The 19925-nt window shown below is 44.0% G+C and overlaps 1 protein-coding gene across 3 annotated transcripts in view; it reads right to left on the bottom strand.

Moving 5' to 3' along the window:
• LOC106564124 (mitotic spindle assembly checkpoint protein MAD1) overlaps nt 1-11370 on the bottom strand; it is a 119111-nt gene extending 107741 nt beyond the window's left edge. Inside the window, exons 1-8 of one of the 3 annotated variants that reach the window (XM_045690661.1) lie at nt 11245-11370; nt 10109-10288; nt 9538-9678; nt 6594-6773; nt 2568-2692; nt 2369-2450; nt 1411-1510; nt 110-140 (exon numbers count right to left, since the gene is read on the bottom strand). In XM_045690661.1, the coding sequence (XP_045546617.1) occupies nt 110-140; nt 1411-1510; nt 2369-2450; nt 2568-2692; nt 6594-6773; nt 9538-9678; nt 10109-10255 (806 nt within the window). In that variant the 5' untranslated portion in view covers nt 10256-10288; nt 11245-11370. Of the gene's footprint in view, nt 1-109; nt 141-1379; nt 1511-2368; nt 2451-2567; nt 2693-6593; nt 6774-9537; nt 9679-10108; nt 10289-11244 lie in introns of all 3 variants that reach the window. The other 2 variants (XM_045690660.1, XM_045690659.1) reach the window with 2 other exon arrangements.
• Nucleotides 11371-19925: the final 8555 nt, after the last annotated feature.

Below are 19925 nucleotides of genomic sequence, written 5' to 3' on the forward strand. Positions count from 1 at the left end.
GAAAGAGAGAGGGAGAGAGGTTTAAGAGACATTAATGATAGTTGTCTTCTTTTAAACCTACAAATAACATCTCTTAGCTGTCCTGCTCCATGTGTTCTAGTAGTGTTACCTGAGGTAAACGTTCTCCTCTCTTAGCTGTCCTGCTCCATGTGTTCTAGTAGTGTTACCTGAGGTAAACGTTCTCCTCTCTTAGCTGTCCTGCTCCATGTGTTCTAGTAGTGTTACCTGAGGTAAACGTTCTCCTCTCTTAACTGTCCTGCTCCATGTGTTCTAGTAGTGTTACCTGAGGTAAACATTCTCCTCTCTTAGCTGTCCTGCTCTGTGTTCTAGTAGTGTTACCTGAGGTAAACGTTCTCCTCTCTTAGCTGTCCTGCTCCATGTGTTCTAGTAGTGTTACCTGAGGTAAACGTTCTCCTCTCTTAGCTGTCCTGCACCATGTGTTCTAGTAGTGTTACCTGAGGTAAACATTCTCCTCTCTTAGCTGTCCTGCTCCATGTGTTCTAGTAGTGTTACCTGAGGTAAACGTTCTCCTCTCTTAGCTGTCCTGCTCCATGTGTTCTAGTAGTGTTACCTGAGGTAAACGTTCTCCTCTCTTAGCTGTCCTGCTCCATGTGTTCTAGTAGTGTTACCTGAGGTAAACATTCTCCTCTCTTAGCTGTCCTGCTCTGTGTTCTAGTAGTGTTACCTGAGGTAAACGTTCTCCTCTCTTAGCTGTCCTGCTCCATGTGTTCTAGTAGTGTTACCTGAGGTAAACGTTCTCCTCTCTTAGCTGTCCTGCACCATGTGTTCTAGTAGTGTTACCTGAGGTAAACATTCTCCTCTCTTAGCTGTCCTGCTCTATGTGTTCTAGTAGTGTTACCTGAGGTAAACGTTCTCCTCTCTTAGCTGTCCTGCTCTATGTGTTCTAGTAGTGTTACCTGAGGTAAACGTTCTCCTCTCTTAGCTGTCCTGCTCCATGTGTTCTAGTAGTGTTACCTGAGGTAAACATTCTCCTCTCTTAGCTGTCCTGCTCTATGTGTTCTAGTAGTGTTACCTGAGGTAAACGTTCTCCTCTCTTAGCTGTCCTGCTCCATGTGTTCTAGTAGTGTTACCTGAGGTAAACGTTCTCCTCTCTTAGCTGTCCTGCTCCATGTGTTCTAGTAGTGTTACCTGAGGTAAACATTCTCCTCTCTTAGCTGTCCTGCTCTATGTGTTCTAGTAGTGTTACCTGAGGTAAACGTTCTCCTCTCTTAGCTGTCCTGCTCTGTGTGTTCTAGTAGTGTTACCTGAGGTAAACATTCTCCTCTCTAAGCTGTCCTGCTCTGTGTTCTAGTAGTGTTACCTGAGGTAAACATTCTCCTCTCTTAGCTGTCCTGCTCTATGTGTTCTAGTAGCGTTACCTGAGGTAAACGTTCTCTTCTCGTAGCTGTCGGAGCTCCTTGTCCATATCCGGGACCCTAGCAACCTCTGACCTCATGTTCTTCACTATGACAACATCCTGTTCCTGCAGAGCCAACTTCCTCTCCAACTCCTGGGGGGAAGAGAGGAGACACACACACACCTTTGAGTTGTATTCTCCGCTCATGAAAGAGAGACTTAATGACCATCTGAAAGGTGAACATCATGTGGAGTTTGTGTTAGACTGAAGAGTTAATAGCATCTCTTCATTTGATGGCAGGTCATTTAAACCCAGTAAAAATAAATGGTGATTACATTGAGAGTTTATAAAGCCTACAGGGGATAGAGGCCTCTCACTGGCTGCTTTTAAAAAATTACCACTTTACTTCCCAAATGGCACTTTGGAGAGAACACACATGGATGCCAAAATAAGCAGAAGCAAAAAAATGAACAGAGCAAATGCAGGTACAACAGCTCAAAACCTCTACAGGCAAATTAAGAACCACAGAATAGACAGATTGATACTTCAGTCCTTTTCCTAGCTCCCCAACTCCAGTCCCTATCTCAACCCCAGCCCTAATCCTAACCTAGCTCCCCAACTCAGTCCCTATCTCAACCCCAGTCCTAATCCTAACCTAGCTCCCCAACTCTCGTCCCTATCTCAACACCAGCCCTAATCCTAACCTAGCTCCCCAACTCTCGTCCCTATCTCAACCCCAGTCATAATCCTAACCTAGCTCCCCAACTCTCGTCCCTATCTCAACCCCAGTCCTAATCCTAACCTAGCTCCCCAACTCTCGTCCCAATCTCAATCCCAGTCCTAATTTGAATTCAGGTACAATCAGTCTCAATCTTCATACATCAGTCAACCCTAAAACCTAACCTCCTAGTTTTCTAAAACTAGTCCCAATCTGAACTGTATTAATACCAATCTTAATCTAGACATCATTCATTTTAGTCCTACTTTGAACAACAATAATCTTAGCCTCACCTTAATCTTGAGTTCGTGGTCGGAGCAGGAGGACGATGCTGACTGGAGGGCCTGGCACCGCTGAGACACTTCCTGGTACTTCCTGTAAAGAGGACCAGTCAGGGGGGAGGAAATCCAGGCAGGACCAATCAGAGGGAATGAAATCCAGGCAGGACCAATCAGAAGAAAGGAAATCCAGGAAGGAAGGAGTGTGTGTTACCTGTGTTGTAGCTCCACATGTTCCTGTAGTCCCTGGTTCTCCAGTGTCTGCTTAGAGATGGTGTTGTCCCGAGTCTGAATCTGCTGCTTCAGGTCACGGATCTCATCCTTTAAACCACTCACCATCTACAGGGACAAATAACACATACTGTAGCCATCAGCTGTGTGGCACTACCGCTGCCTCCTGCGGGGACGCGGGCTGGGATTAATTTTTTTTTTAAATATATATATATGACAAATAATGAGTTACTCCACAGAAAAGTAGCAATTTGACGATGTGAGTGGAGACTAGATGTCGACCGGTTAATTAGAGCCGATTTCAAGTTTACATAACAATCTGTAATCGGGAATTTTTTGACGCCGATTATGGCCGATTACATTAAATTCCATGAGGAAACTGTGTGGCAGGCTGACCACCTGTTACGCGAGTGCAGCAAGGAGCCAAGGTAAGTTGCTAGCTAGCATTAAACTTATCTTATAAAAAACAATCAATCTTTACATAATCACTAGTTAACTACACATGGTTGATGATATTACTAGGTTAACAAGCTTGTCCTGCGTTGCATATAAATCAATGCGGCGCCTGTTAATTTATCATCGAATCACAGCCAACCTCGCCAAACGGGTGATGATTTAAAAAAAGCACAATCATTGCACGAATGTACCTAACCATAAACATCAATGCCTTTCTTAAAATCAATACACAGAAGTATATTTTTTAAACCTGCATATTTAGTTAAAAGAAATTCATGTTAGCAGGCAATATTAACTAGGGAAATTGTGTCACATCTCTAGCGTTCATTGCACGCAGAGTCAGAGTATATGCAACAGTTTGGGCCGCCTGGCTCGTTGTGAATTAATTTGCCAGAATTGTACATAATTATGACATAACATTGAAGGTTGTGCAATGCAACAGCAATATTTAGACTTAAGGATGCCACCCGTTAGATAAAATACAGAACGGTTCTGTATTTCACTGAAAGAATAAACATTTGGTTTTCGAAATTATAGTTTCCGGATTTGACCATATTAATGACCAAAGGCTTATATTTCTGTGATTATTATATTATAATTAAGTCTATGATTTGATAGAGCAGTCTGACTGAGTGGTGGCAGGCAGCAGCAGGCTCGTAAGCATTCATTCAAATAGCACTGTGTTTGCAAGCAGCTCTTAGCAATGCTTGAAGCACAGCGCTGTTTATGACTTCAAGCCTATCAACTCCTGAGATTAGGCTGGCAATACTAAAGTGCCTATTAGAACATCCAATAGTCAAAGGTATGTGAAATACAAATGGTATAGAGAGAAATAGTCGACTCATCATAATTCCTATCATAACTACAACCTAAAACTTCTTATCTGGGAATATTGAAGAACTGGGAATACTGAACCACCAGCTTTCATATGTCTCATGTTCTGAGCAAGGAACTTAAACGTTAGCTTTTTTACATGGCACATATTGCACTTTTACTTTCTTCTCCAACACTTCCAATAATCGGTATCAGCGTTGAAAAATCATAAATCGGTGAACCTATAGTGGAGACATATCAAGTACTGGAGTGATCTCATGGTATAATCTGAGCTCTGTTACAGGTGTACCTGGTTAGAGGAGTGATCTCATGGTATAATCTGAGCTCTGTTACAGGTGTACCTGGTTAGAGGAGTGATTTTACGGTATAATCTGAGCTCTGTTACAGGTGTACCTGGTTAGAGGAGTGATCTCATGGTATAATCTGAACTCTGTTACAGGTGTACCTGGTTAGAGGAGTGATTTTACGGTATAATCTGAGCTCTGTTACAGGTGTACCTGGTTATAGGTGAGGAGTGATTTTACGGTATAATCTGAATTCTGTTACAGGTGTACCTGGTTAGAGGAGTGATCTCATGGTATAATCTGAGCTCTGTTACAGGTGTACCTGGTTAGAGGAGTGATTTTACGGTATAATCTGAGCTCTGTTACAGGTGTACCTGGTTAGAGGAGTGATTTTACGGTATAATCTGAGCTCTGTTACAGGTGTACCTGGTTATAGGTGAGGAGTGATTTTACGGTATAATCTGAATTCTGTTACAGGTGTACCTGGTTAGAGGAGTGATCTCATGGTATAATCTGAGCTCTGTTACAGGTGTACCTGGTTAGAGGAGTGATCTCATGGTATAATCTGAGCTCTGTTACAGGTGTACCTGGTTAGAGGAGTGATCTTACGGTATAATCTGAGCTCTGTTACAGGTGTACCTGGTTAGAGGAGTGATTTTACGGTATAATCTGAGCTCTGTTACAGGTGTACCTGGTTAGAGGAGTGATTTTACGGTATAATCTGAGCTCTGTTACAGGTGTACCTGGTTAGAGGAGTGATTTTACGGTATAATCTGAGCTCTGTTACAGGTGTACCTGGTTAGAGGAGTGATTTTACGGTATAATCTGAGCTCTGTTACAGGTGTACCTGGTTAGAGGAGTGATTTTACGGTATAATCTGAGCTCTGTTACAGGTGTACCTGGTTAGAGGAGTGATTTTACGGTATAATCTGAGCTCTGTTACAGGTGTACCTGGTTAGAGGAGTGATTTTACGGTATAATCTGAGCTCTGTTACAGGTGTACCTGGTTAGAGGAGTGATTTTACGGTATAATCTGAGCTCTGTTACAGGTGTACCTGGTTAGAGGAGTGATTTTACGGTATAATCTGAGCTCTGTTACAGGTGTACCTGGTTAGAGGAGTGATTTTACGGTATAATCTGAGCTCTGTTACAGGTGTACCTGGTTAGAGGAGTGATTTTACGGTATAATCTGAGCTCTGTTACAGGTGTACCTGGTTAGAGGAGTGATTTTACGGTATAATCTGAGCTCTGTTACAGGTGTACCTGGTTAGAGGAGTGATTTTACGGTATAATCTGAGCTCTGTTACAGGTGTACCTGGTTAGAGGAGTGATTTTACGGTATAATCTGAGCTCTGTTACAGGTGTACCTGGTTAGAGGAGTGATTTTACGGTATAATCTGAGCTCTGTTACAGGTGTACCTGGTTAGAGGAGTGATTTTACGGTATAATCTGAGCTCTGTTACAGGTGTACCTGGTTAGAGGAGTGATTTTACGGTATAATCTGAGCTCTGTTACAGGTGTACCTGGTTAGAGGAGTGATTTTACGGTATAATCTGAGCTCTGTTACAGGTGTACCTGGTTAGAGGAGTGATTTTACGGTATAATCTGAGCTCTGTTACAGGTGTACCTGGTTAGAGGAGTGATTTTACGGTATAATCTGAACTCTGTTACAGGTGTACCTGGTTAGAGGAGTGATTTTACGGTATAATCTGAACTCTGTTACAGGTGTACCTGGTTATAGGAGTGATTTTACAGTATAATCTGAGCTCTGTTACAGGTGTACCTGGTTAGAGGAGTGATTTTACGCTATAATCTGAGTTCTGTTACAGGTGTACCTGGTTAGAGGAGTGATTTTACGCTATAATCTGAACTCTGTTACAGGTGTACCTGGTTATAGGAGTGATTTTACAGTATAATCTGAGCTCTGTTACAGGTGTACCTGGTTAGAGGAGTGATTTTACAGTATAATCTGAGCTCTGTTACAGGTGTACCTGGTTATAGGAGTGATTTTACAGTATAATCTGAGCTCTGTTACAGGTGTAGCTGGTTATAGGTGAGGAGTGATTTTACGGTATAATCTGAGCTCTGTTACAGGTGTACCTGGTTATAGGTGAGGAGTGATTTTACGGTATAATCTGAACTCTGTTACAGGTGTACCTGGTTATAGGTGAGGAGTGATTTTACGGTATAATCTGAACTCTGTTACAGGTGTACCTGGTTAGAGGAGTGATTTTACAGTATAATCTGAACTCTGTTACAGGTGTACCTGGTTATAGGTGAGGAGTGATTTTACAGTATAATCTGAACTCTGTTACAGGTGTACCTGGTTATAGGTGAGGAGTGATTTTACGGTATAATCTGAGCTCTGTTACAGGTGTATCTGGTTATAGGTGAGGAGTGATTTTACGGTATAATCTGAACTGTTACAGGTGTACCTGGTTAGAGGTGTTGAGCCATCCGTCCCTCTCCTCCACCCTTCTGTTGAGAGACTCCACGGTCCGACGGAGAGCACGATTTGCCTCTACCTTTTCCGATAGGCTCTGGCTAGACTCCGCCTCCCTCTCTTCCAGGCGTCTGATTCGTCCCAGCAGGTCCTGGTTACGGTCCACCTCACGCTGGAACAATTAGAACGTGGTCCATAGAAGTCAGAACATGGAATTTAGAACGCAGAATATGGAATAGACCAGGAAACAAAGAACATCAAACAAACTGGTGTATGAATTCCCTGCCTGTGGCTCTCAGCACACCATCTCATCCTCACAGCCCTTTCTCAGATACTCTGTTACTGTCTAACACCTGCAGTAGGCTCACCCACTGGAGTCATCAACTGGCCCTAGCCAAACCCATTGGTTGCCACGGGGTCATGGTTGCCAGGGGCCTGTGTGAGGTCAGCCAATCACAAGCAGTCATACTGGGTCCAAGATCCCCAACTCCTGCCTCGCCCTCAGTCACAGAGAACGCAGCAAGCTCCTCTCCATCTTTCACAACACCACCAGGACTCCCTCATATCTCTGGACTGGTGGGATGGTGTGCAGGCACAACGTGAGCTGTGTTCGTAGTCATTCGTTGTTATTGTTCCATTATCTATGCTGCCTCAGTGTAGCTTGTAACCTTTAAACACGTTCAGAGATGGTCCTTTATCACAGCTCTCCTGATATCCCACGTTCAGAGATGGTCCTTTATACAGTCCTTTATTACAGCTCTCCTGATATCCCACGTTCAGAGATGGTCCTTTATTACAGCTCTCCTGATATCCCACGTTCAGAGATGGTCCTTTATCACAGCTCTCCTGATATCCCACGTTCAGAGATGGTCCTTTATCACAGCTCTCCTGATATCCCACGTTCAGAGATGGTCCTTTATTACAGCTCTCCTGATATCCCACGTTCAGTATATTGATGACCATTCATCTGTCTTCTACAGAACCACTACATCCAGGTGTGTGTGTGTGTGTGTGTTACATCCAGGTGTGTGTGTGTGTGTGTGTGTTACATCCAGGTGTGTGTGTGTGTGTGTGTTACATCCAGGTGTGTGTGTGTTACATCCAGGTGTGTGTGTGTGTGTGTGTTACATCCAGGTGTGTGTGTGTGTGTGTGTTACATCCAGGTGTGTGTGTGTGTGTGTGTGTTACATCCAGGTGTGTGTGTGTGTGTGTGTTACATCCAGGTGTGTGTGTGTGTGTGTTACATCCAGGTGTGTGTGTGTGTGTGTGTGTTACATCCAGGTGTGTGTGTGTGTGTGTGTGTGTGTGTGTGTGTGTGTGTGTGTGTTTACATCCAGGTGTGTGTGTGTGTGTGTGTGTGTGTTACATCCAGGTGTGTGTGTGTGTGTGTGTGTGTGTGTGTGTGTGTGTGTGTGTTACATCCAGGTGTGTGTGTGTGTGTGTGTGTGTGTTACATCCAGGTGTGTGTGTGTGTGTGTGTGTGTGTGTGTGTGTGTGTGTGTGTGTGTGTGTGTGTGTGTGTGTGTGTGTGTGTGTGTTTACATCCAGGTGTGTGTGTGTGTTTACATCCAGGTGTGTGTGTGTGTGTTACATCCTGTGTGTGTGTGTGTGTGTGTGTGTGTGTGTGTGTGTGTGTGTGTTACATCCAGTGTGTGTGTGTGTGTTACATCCAGGTGTGTGTGTGTGTGTTTACATCCAGGTGTGTGTGTGTGTGTGTGTGTGTGTGTGTGTGTGTGTGTATGTGTGTGTGTGTGTGTGTGTGTGTGTGTGTGTGTGTGTGTTACATCCAGGTGTGTGTGTGTGTTACATCCAGGTGTGTGTGTGTGTGTGTTACATCCAGGTGTGTGTGTGTGTGTGTGTGTGTGTGTGTGTGTGTGTTACATCCAGGTGTGTGTGTGTTACATCCAGGTGTGTGTGTGTGTGTGTGTGTGTGTTACATCCAGGTGTGTGTGTGTGTGTGTGTGTGTGTGTGTGTTACATCCAGGTGTGTGTGTGTTACATCCAGGTGTGTGTGTGTGTGTGTGTGTGTGTTACATCCAGGTGTGTGTGTGTGTGTGTGTGTGTGTGTGTTGTACATCCAGGTGTGTGTGTGTTACATCCAGGTGTGTGTGTGTGTGTGTGTGTGTGTTACATCCAGGTGTGTGTGTGTGTGTGTGTGTGTGTGTGTGTGTGTGTGTGTGTGTGTGTGTGTGTGTGTGTGTTACATCCAGGTGTGTGTGTGTGTGTTACATCCAGGTGTGTGTGTGTGTGTGTGTGTGTTACATCCAGGTGTGTGTGTGTGTTACATCCAGGTGTGTGTGTGTGTGTGTGTTACATCCAGGTGTGTGTGTGTGTGTGTGTTACATCCAGGTGTGTGTGTGTGTGTGTGTTACATCCAGGTGTGTGTGTGTGTGTTACATCCAGGTGTGTGTGTGTGTGTGTGTGTGTGTGTGTGTGTGTGTGTGTGTGTGTGTGTTACATCCAGGTGTGTGTGTGTGTGTGTGTGTGTGTGTGTGTGTTACATCCAGGTGTGTGTGTGTGTGTGTGTGTGTGTGTGTGTGTGTGTGTGTTACATCCAGGTGTGTGTGTGTGTGTGTTCTCCAGTGTGTGTTACATCCAGGTGTGTGTGTGTGTGTGTGTGTTACATCCAGGTGTGTGTGTGTGTGTGTGTTACATCCAGGTGTGTGTGTGTGTGTTACATCCAGGTGTGTGTGTGTGTGTGTACATCCAGGTGTGTGTGTGTGTGTGTGTTACATCCAGGTGTGTGTGTGTGTGTGTGTTACATCCAGGTGTGTGTGTGTGTGTGTGTTACATCCAGGTGTGTGTGTGTGTGTGTGTGTTACATCCAGGTGTGTGTGTGTGTGTGTGTGTTACATCCAGGTGTGTGTGTGTGTGTGTGTGTGTGTGTGTGTGTGTGTGTGTGTGTGTGTGTGTGTGTGTGTGTGTGTGTTACGTACCTCAAAGTCCCTAGCGCTCAGCGTCGCGTTCTTCTCCAGTTCGATGCGTGCTCTCTTGTGACTGATCTCCATCTGTCTCTTCTCCTGGTCCATCTGGATCAGCTGGGTCTTAGACTGAACCTTCTCTGCTGCCTCCAGCAACTACACACACAGAGACACACAGTCACATTCTGTGGCTTACATACACAGGTTTCAGACTGAACCTTCTCTCTGCAGTCTCTGGTAATTCACAACAATACAATGTGTCTCAGTCCCACCACCTCTGTCCTCTAAATACTGTTGGTGTAGGACGTGGCTCTGTCCTACTCCACCCACCTGTAATCTCTGTAGGTACTGTTGGTGCAGGACGTGGCTCTGTCCTACTCCACCCACCTGTAATCTCTGCAGGTACTGTTGGTGTAGGACGTGGCTCTGTGTGTCTGTCCTACTCCACCCACCTGTAATCTCTGCAGGTACTGTTGGTGTAGGACGTGGCTCTCTGTGTGTCTGTCCTACTCCACCCACCTGTAATCTCTGTAGGTACTGTTGGTGTAGGACGTGGCTCTCTGTGTGTCTGTCCTACTCCACCCACCTGTAATCTCTGCAGGTACTGTTTCTGCAGGACGTCGCTCTGCACCGGGGCTGGTTCTCCCTGGTTCCGAGACGTGTCCGGGAGAGAGATGAAACTCTTCAACGACTTAAGAGTGGCGAACACCGTCGTGTCATCCTCAATGTCCATGGTGGTCAACTGTTTACAAGGTTGCTGGAGCTTCTATGAGAGAGAACAACATTTACAGGAGCTACGATGTCCATGGTCAAGTGTTTATTTACAAGCTTGCTGCACTAGAACATAGAGGGTAACTAGCTGGCAACATTTTCAGTAGCTTCATATTCATATGTGACATAGGAGGCTATGTCCATGGTCAACGAGCATTCTGGGGCCACTATCTCTGGTGGGCAAGAAGATGCATGTTAGCTAGCTCCAGAGTGGTGCAGCAGTCCAAGGCACTGCATCTCAGTGCTACAGGCGTCACTACAGACCCTGGTTCAATTCCAGGCTGTATCACAACCCGGCCGTGACTGGGAGTCCCATAGGGCAGCGCACAATTGGCCCAGCGTCGTCCGGGTTAGGGTTAAGTTAAATAAAGGTTAAAGAAAAAAAAAAATCTACCTATAAACTAGTCCATTCGCATGCACAACTCGTACTGCTGATCCGACGCATGCGCCTGGAGCAAAGCTAGTCTGGGGTTAAATAAAAAGTGTCCGAAAGTCGCGACATGATGTTTGAAATGAGCATACAAAGAAAAGTTGGTCAGTACTTTAGCAAAGTCACTAACATTGCACAATTGGAAAGATGAAGGGTCAAGCCGCATGTGACGCCGTGGACCAGAGCTACTAACGTGAACTAGTAACCAACTAGCCATACTAACCTGCAACCAGGGTTGCCTAATAACTATGGATTACTCGGTCATTTTAAATATGGACGATTCACACGTCGTAGTTGAGAATAGTGTTGATGAACATAAATAATGTGATCACAACAACTTCTCTAAGATAGTTAACGTTGGTTACCTAGACGTTTCGAATCCCCTAGTTAGCTAACGTTAGTTAGCAAGCTCAATCGACAAATTGTCGACATGTTGATCGGATAGACGTCGGCAAATAATCCGACTTTAAATAATATGGACACGTATATAGAATTTATTATACAGCTTGATCAGATCTTACCTTAGAACTTGACTTTGAAAAAGTTGACTACTTAGGTAGTTATAGATACTAACAACAGCTAACGTTAGCTAGCATAACTTCGAACTCCCTCCTTTCCTAGAACAAGATCTGTGCTGTTATCGCGAGAATACCTGCTGCGTTCTGAAGATAGTCAAGGCTGCGCTTGATGCGCATATTGAGCAATTCACTAAACACTTCCGAGTAAGATCATCTTATATCTTTATACCATTTGGTTTGGAAGTAATGGTGATGTTTATGTAAACTAATCCGTGATGCGGCTTTAAATACCTTTTTTTCAGTTTAGCAGGCTTCCACTGTTTGAAGAAAGAAACGTATTCTATGATATTCTTATCTTATTCTTTGGAATTGGGTTGGCGGATGTACTGATGGGCATTCCGGCTCGTTCGGCTCAGCTCACCAAAAAGAGCCGGCTCTTTTGGCTCTCAAACGGCTCTTTAAAAAATATATATATTTTGTATGTTTTCAAGTCAAACAGTTTGCGATAGTTTGACTATGATTGGTGTTAAAACAATTGTAATTAAATGATTAAATGAAATCATACTCTACCTTAACCACAATGTATTTAAAAATGCATTGGTTTGTTATGAAAAAGAATGCTATTAAACATTTGCATTTAAAGTATAACTTTTTAATGTATATAAACAAAGTGTATATAAATGATATTCCATTCTGTGGAACTTTCTGTCTGTTGATGAACATAGGGTGTCCATCAACTCTGTCACATGTCCTGTGGTTACATTTGCTTCTCTCTGGCAGCTGGCTGTGATTGGCTGCAGACCCTTACACAGGAGGATAATTTTTGAGGCTGTCACATAGCTGAAAAGTGAGAACAGTAACTTATTAGTTCAGGTTCATGTTTTATCTACTGATACTAAATTCTCATCTACTGCTCATATACATATATAATACTGGATTAAATAATGACGTAGTAATAACTGCTTACTGTACCTCTCTCCACTGATCTCCACAGTGACCTGGTCAAAGGGTTCCAGGACTCTGCACACCTCCTCCATCACCTCCCATTCCTCTTGGGTCAGAGCATCAACAGGTGCATTGACAATGGCCAGGGTAGAGATGATGGCATTCTTTGACTCAAGAAACCGCTTCAACATATAAAATGTTGAATTCCACCTTGTAGTGCAGTCTTGTTCAGGCCTCAGCTCAGGCGTCCCCATCTGGCGTTGTGTAGACTTATGTTTCTCAGCACCTACTGTGTTCCTGTGGAGGTATTCCACAGCTGCTTTCACTTCGTCCACAGTGGGCTTCATCACCTTCAGAGCATCTCTTACAATCAGGTTGATTGTGTGGGCAAGACATGGATGATGGGCTCATTTTAAAATGTTCATGGCTTTGGTTATGTTAGCTGCATTGTCGCTAACACAACAGACCACTTTTTCCATCTACTTGCCATTCTCTGCAAGTTCTCTGAGGTGTGTCTGTTGCTGAACTCAAAGCAGTCCAGAAGACAGTTAGACATCGAAAAATCTTCAATGAAGTGACATGTAACCGACATGTAGGAAGTGGTTACCCTTGATGTTCAGCAGTCAGTGGTAAGGCAAACTGCAGTAGCTTTTTGGACTCTTTCCCACACTGAAGCCTGTGTGCTCACATACAGTTGTGGAATAAGTGATTTTGAAAGGGTTTTCCTGCTTGGAATTGTGTACATTGGATTTAGACTATTGCTATAATTTCTAAACCCTCTGTACTCCACGATCGAAAATGGTTGGAAATCGGTGGCAATCATTTTAGCCAGTGCAATATCAATTTGGCCTTGTTTTTCTACAGACATAGACTTTGGCATAAACCGGTCCATAGAAGACTTTGTTGCTGTGGGTAACGGAGTAGGCCTACTTGACTGAGTGGATACATCACTGGCTCCACCACTATCACTAGCAGGCCCGCTAGTTTCTCGAAGCTCCGGTACAGCTAGCTTCACAGTTGGGTGCACAGTTTGCATATGACGGTGTAGGTTGTGCGTAGAACCGGCTTTATATGAGATTTTGTTTTGGCAAATTCTACACTGTGCTCTAACATTGTCTACATTATTAAAATGCATCCAAATGCTACTGTGCTTCTGACTCATTTTCACAGCTTTCCTTCCTCTCTCTACTCGGCTGCTAAGTGTGTGACTGTGAGTTGACTCGGCCCTCCCTCACGCACCTTTGGTTCATTGGTTGACACTGCGTGTCTGATTGACAGGAACAACAGGTGAGGCTGTTAGTCTGAGCAGACAGAACGAATGTATGTGCGCTTGAGCATTTAGGCCTACATTATTTTAGTTATTTTTTCGTTCTTTGAATTAGTTCATTCTATTCATTTAAATCTTTTGATTATTCATATCTTCATTTTTTTTATTTTTTTATAAATAGATTCGGCTGATACCAAAAAAACAACAACAAAAATGTAGACTTTTTTTTACAAAACTAAATCAAACAATGTTCATGTTAAAAAATAAAAACGATCTGATCCCTACACACAAGTCTCAAGGGGAGCCTGGGAGGGCCTTCTTCTGGCGCCAGTAGCCCTTACAAGCCCTTCAGATGTAAAGTCCCCAAAACCTTTCTGCCGCAGCCACAATAATATCCTGTTTCTTTGACCCCTTTGAGATTTGAGCCGTACAGTTTATAACTTTGGAAATGAACACCACAAAATCCACCTTTTTAACACACCGGGTATCTTTTGACTCATAGCAAACATTTACTACTATAAACTGTCCATCCCCTACCATATATTTACTAGCATCACTTATTGTTTTGTTAATTATTGTAATCGCCTCCGCATAGGAGATTCGATTGATCGCTCTAAATGTTTTACACCTCAATCTCCTTCACCCTTACAGGACACTCCAGGAACTCAGGAGCGTGATCCCCACCACAATTGCAACACCGTCGTCCTTCTACACACCGTTCTTCATTATACTCCGCCAGTCTGCACACACTTGAAACATGGCCAAATCCTTTACAGTGCTTCGTCTGCAGTGGTTTGGGAATGAAAGCTCTTACAGTGTATCTGACATAACCAAGCTTCACATGTGTAGGTAGATGCTCTTCATCATAAAACAACAGGACCGACAGACTTTCTTCTGTTTCTCCATTCACCCAGCGGGTCAGACGCCGGACACCAACCATACCCAGGAATTCTCTTCATGTATTCAACTTGAACATCCGTCTTCACCCCAGATGACTCCTCTGACAGGTGTTCTACTCCCAAGTTCAAAGCACGATACTTCTGTTGTTCTGGATTCTCTTGAAGCCCACTGCAAACTTCCTCTGTTCTTCAGAAACACAACGAATCAAAATAAGACCACTCCTGGTCGCTCTGACAGACTCCACTTTTCCCAGTGCATACTTCACTATTTTCAACACCTCAAACGGGTCTCCTACATCCTCGCTCAACAAACACATCCTGACAAGAAACAATTCATTATCGTTCATACACGTATCCTCCACTCCAATTCAAGACAATACATTTTTTGTTGTTGCATTTTTCAACACTGCTATTGTCCATTCAGGACATTAATCTTCACCAACTTTGCTCGATGCGCTGCTTGATTTGACCTCAGCGTCCACGTCCGCCATCTCTCACAAACGTCCTCCAAGTGACAACAAATCAACTTCTTTAATCAAGCTGTTTTTATTAATAAAAGGGCACTCCGCCATTTTTCAACCTCATTATCTCCAGCACCAAACCATTGTCTACATAGGTGAAAACGGCGTATTTTCTACGTTTTTGTAGAAGCAAATTATGTTTAAAAAAAGTTCGACCCGATGACGTCAAAAGTTAAACAGTTATTTTTCAAACACTGTGAGATTCACAGTGATCTGGAGAGCAAGAAAATATCCTTCCTCCCCAACTAGAAACATGTTGCAGGTTTTGAAAATCACTGTTTTTCTTACTTTAATTCCTACCCTGTGATGTCACAGAGAAGCGTGGCATTTTCACACACAGTACCAGTCAAAAGTTTGGACACACCTACTCGTTCAAGGGTTTTTCTTTATTTGTACTATTTTCTACATTGCTTGTGTTTCTTGGCCCAATCAAGTCTCTTCTTCTTATTGGTGTCCTTTCGTAGTGGTTTCTTTGCAGCAATTCGACCATGAAGGTCTGATTCACACAGTCTCCTCTGAACAGTTGATGTTGAGATGTGTCTGCTTTTATTACCATTTTTTATTGAACCTTTATTTAACTAGGAAAGGCCTACCCCGGCCAACGCTGGGCCAACTGAGCACCGCCCTATGGGACTCTCAATCACGGCCGGATGTGATACAGCCTGGATTCAAACCAGGGACTGTAATGATGCCTCTTGCCCTAAGATGCAGTGCATCAGACCGCTGCGACACTCGGGAGCCCTAACAATGTTACCTGAACTCTGTGAAGCATTTAATTGGGCTGCAATTTCTGAGTCTGGTCACTCTAATGAACTTATCCTCTGCAGCAGAGGTAACTCTGGGTCTTCCTTTCCTGTGGCGGTCCTCATGAGAGCCAGTTTCATTGTAGCGCTTGATGGTTTTAGCGCCTGCACTTGAAATTTTCCGTATTGAATAACCTTCATGTCTTAAAGTAATGATGGACTGCCGTTTCTCTTTGCTTATTTGAGCTGTTCTTGCCAAAATATGGACTTGGTCTTTTACCAAATAGGGCTATTTCTGTATACCACCCCTACCTTGTCACAACACAACTGACTGGCTCAAACGCATTAAGAAGGAAAGAAATTCTACAAATTAACTTTTAACAAGGCACACCTGTTAATTGAAATGCATTCCAGGTGAAATGCATTCCACCTCATGAAGCTGGTTGAGAGAATGCCAAGACTGTGTAAAGCTGTCATCAAGGCAAAGGGTGGCTACTTTGAAGAATCTCAAATACAAAATATATTTTGATTTGTTTAACACTTTTTTGGTTACTACATGTGTTATTTCATAGTTTTGATGTCTTCACTATTATTCTACGATGTAGAAAATAGTAAAAATAAAGAAAAACCCTGTGTCCTTTTCTTTATGTGTAGCTGTGTCCAAACTGTTGACTGAACTGTATGTAGACACTGGTTTGAGAGGCTGGTCATGGCTCACATCAACACCATCATCCCAGACACTTTGGAACCACTCCAATTTGCATAGCACCCCAACAGATCCATAGATGACGCAATCTCTATTGCACTCCACAGTGCCCTTTCCCACCTGGACAAAAGGAACACCTATGTGAGAATGCTGTTCATTGACTACAGCTCAGCGTTCAACACCATAGTCCCCTCCAAGTTCATCACTAAGCTAAGGACCCTGGGACTGAACACCTCCCTCTGCAACTGGATCCTGGACTTCCTGACGGGCCGCCTCCAGGTGGTGAGGGTAGGGAACAACACCTCCCTCTACAACTGGATCCTGGAATTCCCGACGGGCCGCCCCCGGGTGGTGAGGGTAGGGAACAACACCTCCCTCTACAACTGGATCCTGGACTTCCCGACGGGCCGCCCCCGGGTGGTGAGGGTAGGGAACAACACCTCCCTCTACAACTGGATCCTGGACTTCCCGACGGGCCGCCCCCCGGGTGGTGAGGGTAGGGAACAACACATACTGACCCTCAACACGGGGGCCCATCACTGGTGCAAGCTTAGTCCCTCCTATAGTACCTTCACCCACAACTGCGTGGCCTCGCACGACTCCAACACCATCTTGTTTCGTGATGACACGACGGTGGAAGGCCTGATCACAGACGACGATGAGACACCTAATAGGTAGGAGGTCAGAGACCTGGCAGTACGGTGCCAGGACAACAACCTCTCCCTCAACATCAGCAAGACAAAAGAGTTGATCGTGGACAACACAGGAAACAGAGGGCCAAGCACACCGCCATCACTTCAACGGGGCTGTAGTGGAGTGGGATTCAAGTTCCTCTGTGTTCACATCACCAAGGATCCATCATGGTCCACACACACCAACACAGTCCTGAAGAGGGCACGACAACACCTTTTCCCCCTCAGGAGACTGAAAAGATTTGGCATGGGTCCTCAGATCCTCCAAATGTTCTACAGCTGCACCACTGAGAGCATCTTGACTGGCTGCATCACCGCTTGTTATGGAAACTGCTGGGCATCCGACCGCAAGGCGCTACAGAGGGTAGTGCGTTCAGCCTAGTACATCACTGGGCCCAAGCTTCCTGACATCCAGGACCTATATGTCTATAGGTTCGAGTCCAGGCTGTATCACAACCAGCCGTGATTGGGAGTCCCATAGGGCGGCCCACAATTGGCCCAGTGTCATCCAGGTTCGGATTTGGCCGGGGTAGGCCATCATTGTAAATAAGAATTTGTTCTTAGCTGACTTGCCTAGTTAAATAAAGGTTAAATAAAATACAAAAACAAATAGGAAATGCTTAGAAATAACGAGGCTAAAGCAATGAATGTACAGGCTGAATGAATTGAGATCGTGATGGTAAAATGCTGTACTGATGTGAATGGCTACAGAATCCCAGTCACACACAAGGAACGGGGATTAGAGGTCCTAACATGTGACTTATTAGGATCCCCAGTAGCCGACGGCAACGGAGACAGCTAGTCTTACTGGGATCCGACACATAATGAAAAATACATTACAGACAAAATACTTCACAGTTTACATACATTTAAAAAAACATGAACATGTAGTGTGTGTATCTAGCAGTTACACATGTCAGTACATACACACAATAAGTAGGTCACATGTGGGAGAGGCGTTGTGTTGTGAGCTATTGCTTTTATAGGTTGTTTCCAAACCAGGTCTGAGGTTCACTAGCGCTGTATAAGATAGAAGGGAGTACCATGCACTCATGGCTCTGTATAATAGTGTATGTTTCCTTGAATATGTTCTGGACCTGGGGACTGTGAAAAGACCCCTGGTGGCATGTCTGGTGGGGTAAGAGTGTGTGCCAGAGCTGTGTATACGGTGACTATGGAAACGATTTGGAATTTCCAACACATTCTTATAAAAACAGGAAGTGACGCAGTCAGTCTTTCCTCAACTCTCAGCCAAGAGAGGCTGTGTGCCCTCTGATTACAATGAAGAACAAGATGTGCCACTCTGTTCTGGGCCAGCTGCAGCTTAACGAGGTCTTTCTTTGCAGGACCTAAACATATGACTGGACATTAATCAAGATAAAACTAGAGCCTGCAGGACTTGCCTTGTGGAGTCAAAAAACATCTTTATTACGGACAGACCTCTCCCCATCTTTACAACCATTGAATCTATATGTTTTGACCATGACAGTTTACAATCTAAGGTAACACCAAGTAATTTAGTCTCCTCAACTTGTTCAACAGACACACCATTCATTACCAGATTCAGCTGAGGTCTAGAATTTAGGGACTGTGCAGCACACACACACAATCCACTTCAACCAGTTACTGTTGATACTTCAGAATGAAACAAGGCAGGGATTATAATATAGATATAGAAATATAGATAGTAATAAGATAAGTATCATAGCCTACAGGTTACATGCTCACAATAAAACGCTCACAGTCCTGGTCACCATTTCAACACAATGAGTGGTATTCACACAATCAGTTTATAGTCCTGGTCACCGTGGGAACACAATGAGTGGTCTTCACACATTCAGTTTATAGTCCTGGTCACCGTGGGAACACAATGAGTGGTATTCACACATTCAGTTTATAGTCCTGGTCACCGTGGGAACACAATGAGTGGTATTCACACATTCAGTTTATAGTCCTGGTCACCGTGGGAACACAATGAGTGGTGTTCACACATTCAGTTTATAGTCCTGGTCACCGTGGGAACACAATGAGTGGTATTCACACATTCAGTTTATAGTCCTGGTCACCGTGGGAACACAATGAGTGGTATTCACACATTGTTTATAGTCCTGGTCACCGTGGGAACACAATGAGTGGTATTCACGCATTCAGTTTATAGTCCTGGACACCGTGGGAACACAATGAGTGGTATTCACACAATCAGTCTATAGTCCTGGACACCGTGGGAACACAATGAGTGGTATTCACACATTCAGTTTATAGTCCTGGACAGGATGAGGTGAAGCCTTCCGTCAGGAGAGCTGTGATTGGCTCAGGTGAGGGAATAGCATTCATCGCCTGCATTGACCTTTGACTCATGGCAGGGCACGAGTTAATCAACTGTTCACATTAATGGAGGGTACTTTGTACTCTCATAACGTCTGTCACCGCCGGTGTGAAGACTAAGATCTCACAGATACCAAACAGTACACTTTCCCATGGACACCTGAGGGTAATACCTGTTCACTGTTCACTGTAATTAGATTATGCCAGGAGAGTACCCAGCCAGAAATAATCAGACACCCATTTTTCAAGCTAGCATATAATGTCACATAAACCCAAACCACAGCTAAATGCAGCACTAACCTTTGATGATCTTCATCAGATGACACTCCTAGGACATTATGTTATACAATACATGCATGTTTTGTTCAATCAAGTTCATATTTATATCAAAAACCAGCTTTTTACATTAGCATGTGACGTTCAGAACTAGCAAACATACCGAAAACTTCCGGTGAATTTACTAAATTACTCACGATAAACGTTCACAAAAAACATAACAATTATTTTAAGAATTATAGATACAGAACTCCTTCATGCAATCGCGGTGTCCGATTTTAAAATAGCTTTTCGGCAAAAGCACATTTTG

The sequence above is a fragment of the Salmo salar genome, chromosome ssa12 (assembly GCF_905237065.1).
Source record: "Salmo salar chromosome ssa12, Ssal_v3.1, whole genome shotgun sequence".
Lineage (NCBI taxonomy): Eukaryota > Metazoa > Chordata > Actinopteri > Salmoniformes > Salmonidae > Salmo > Salmo salar.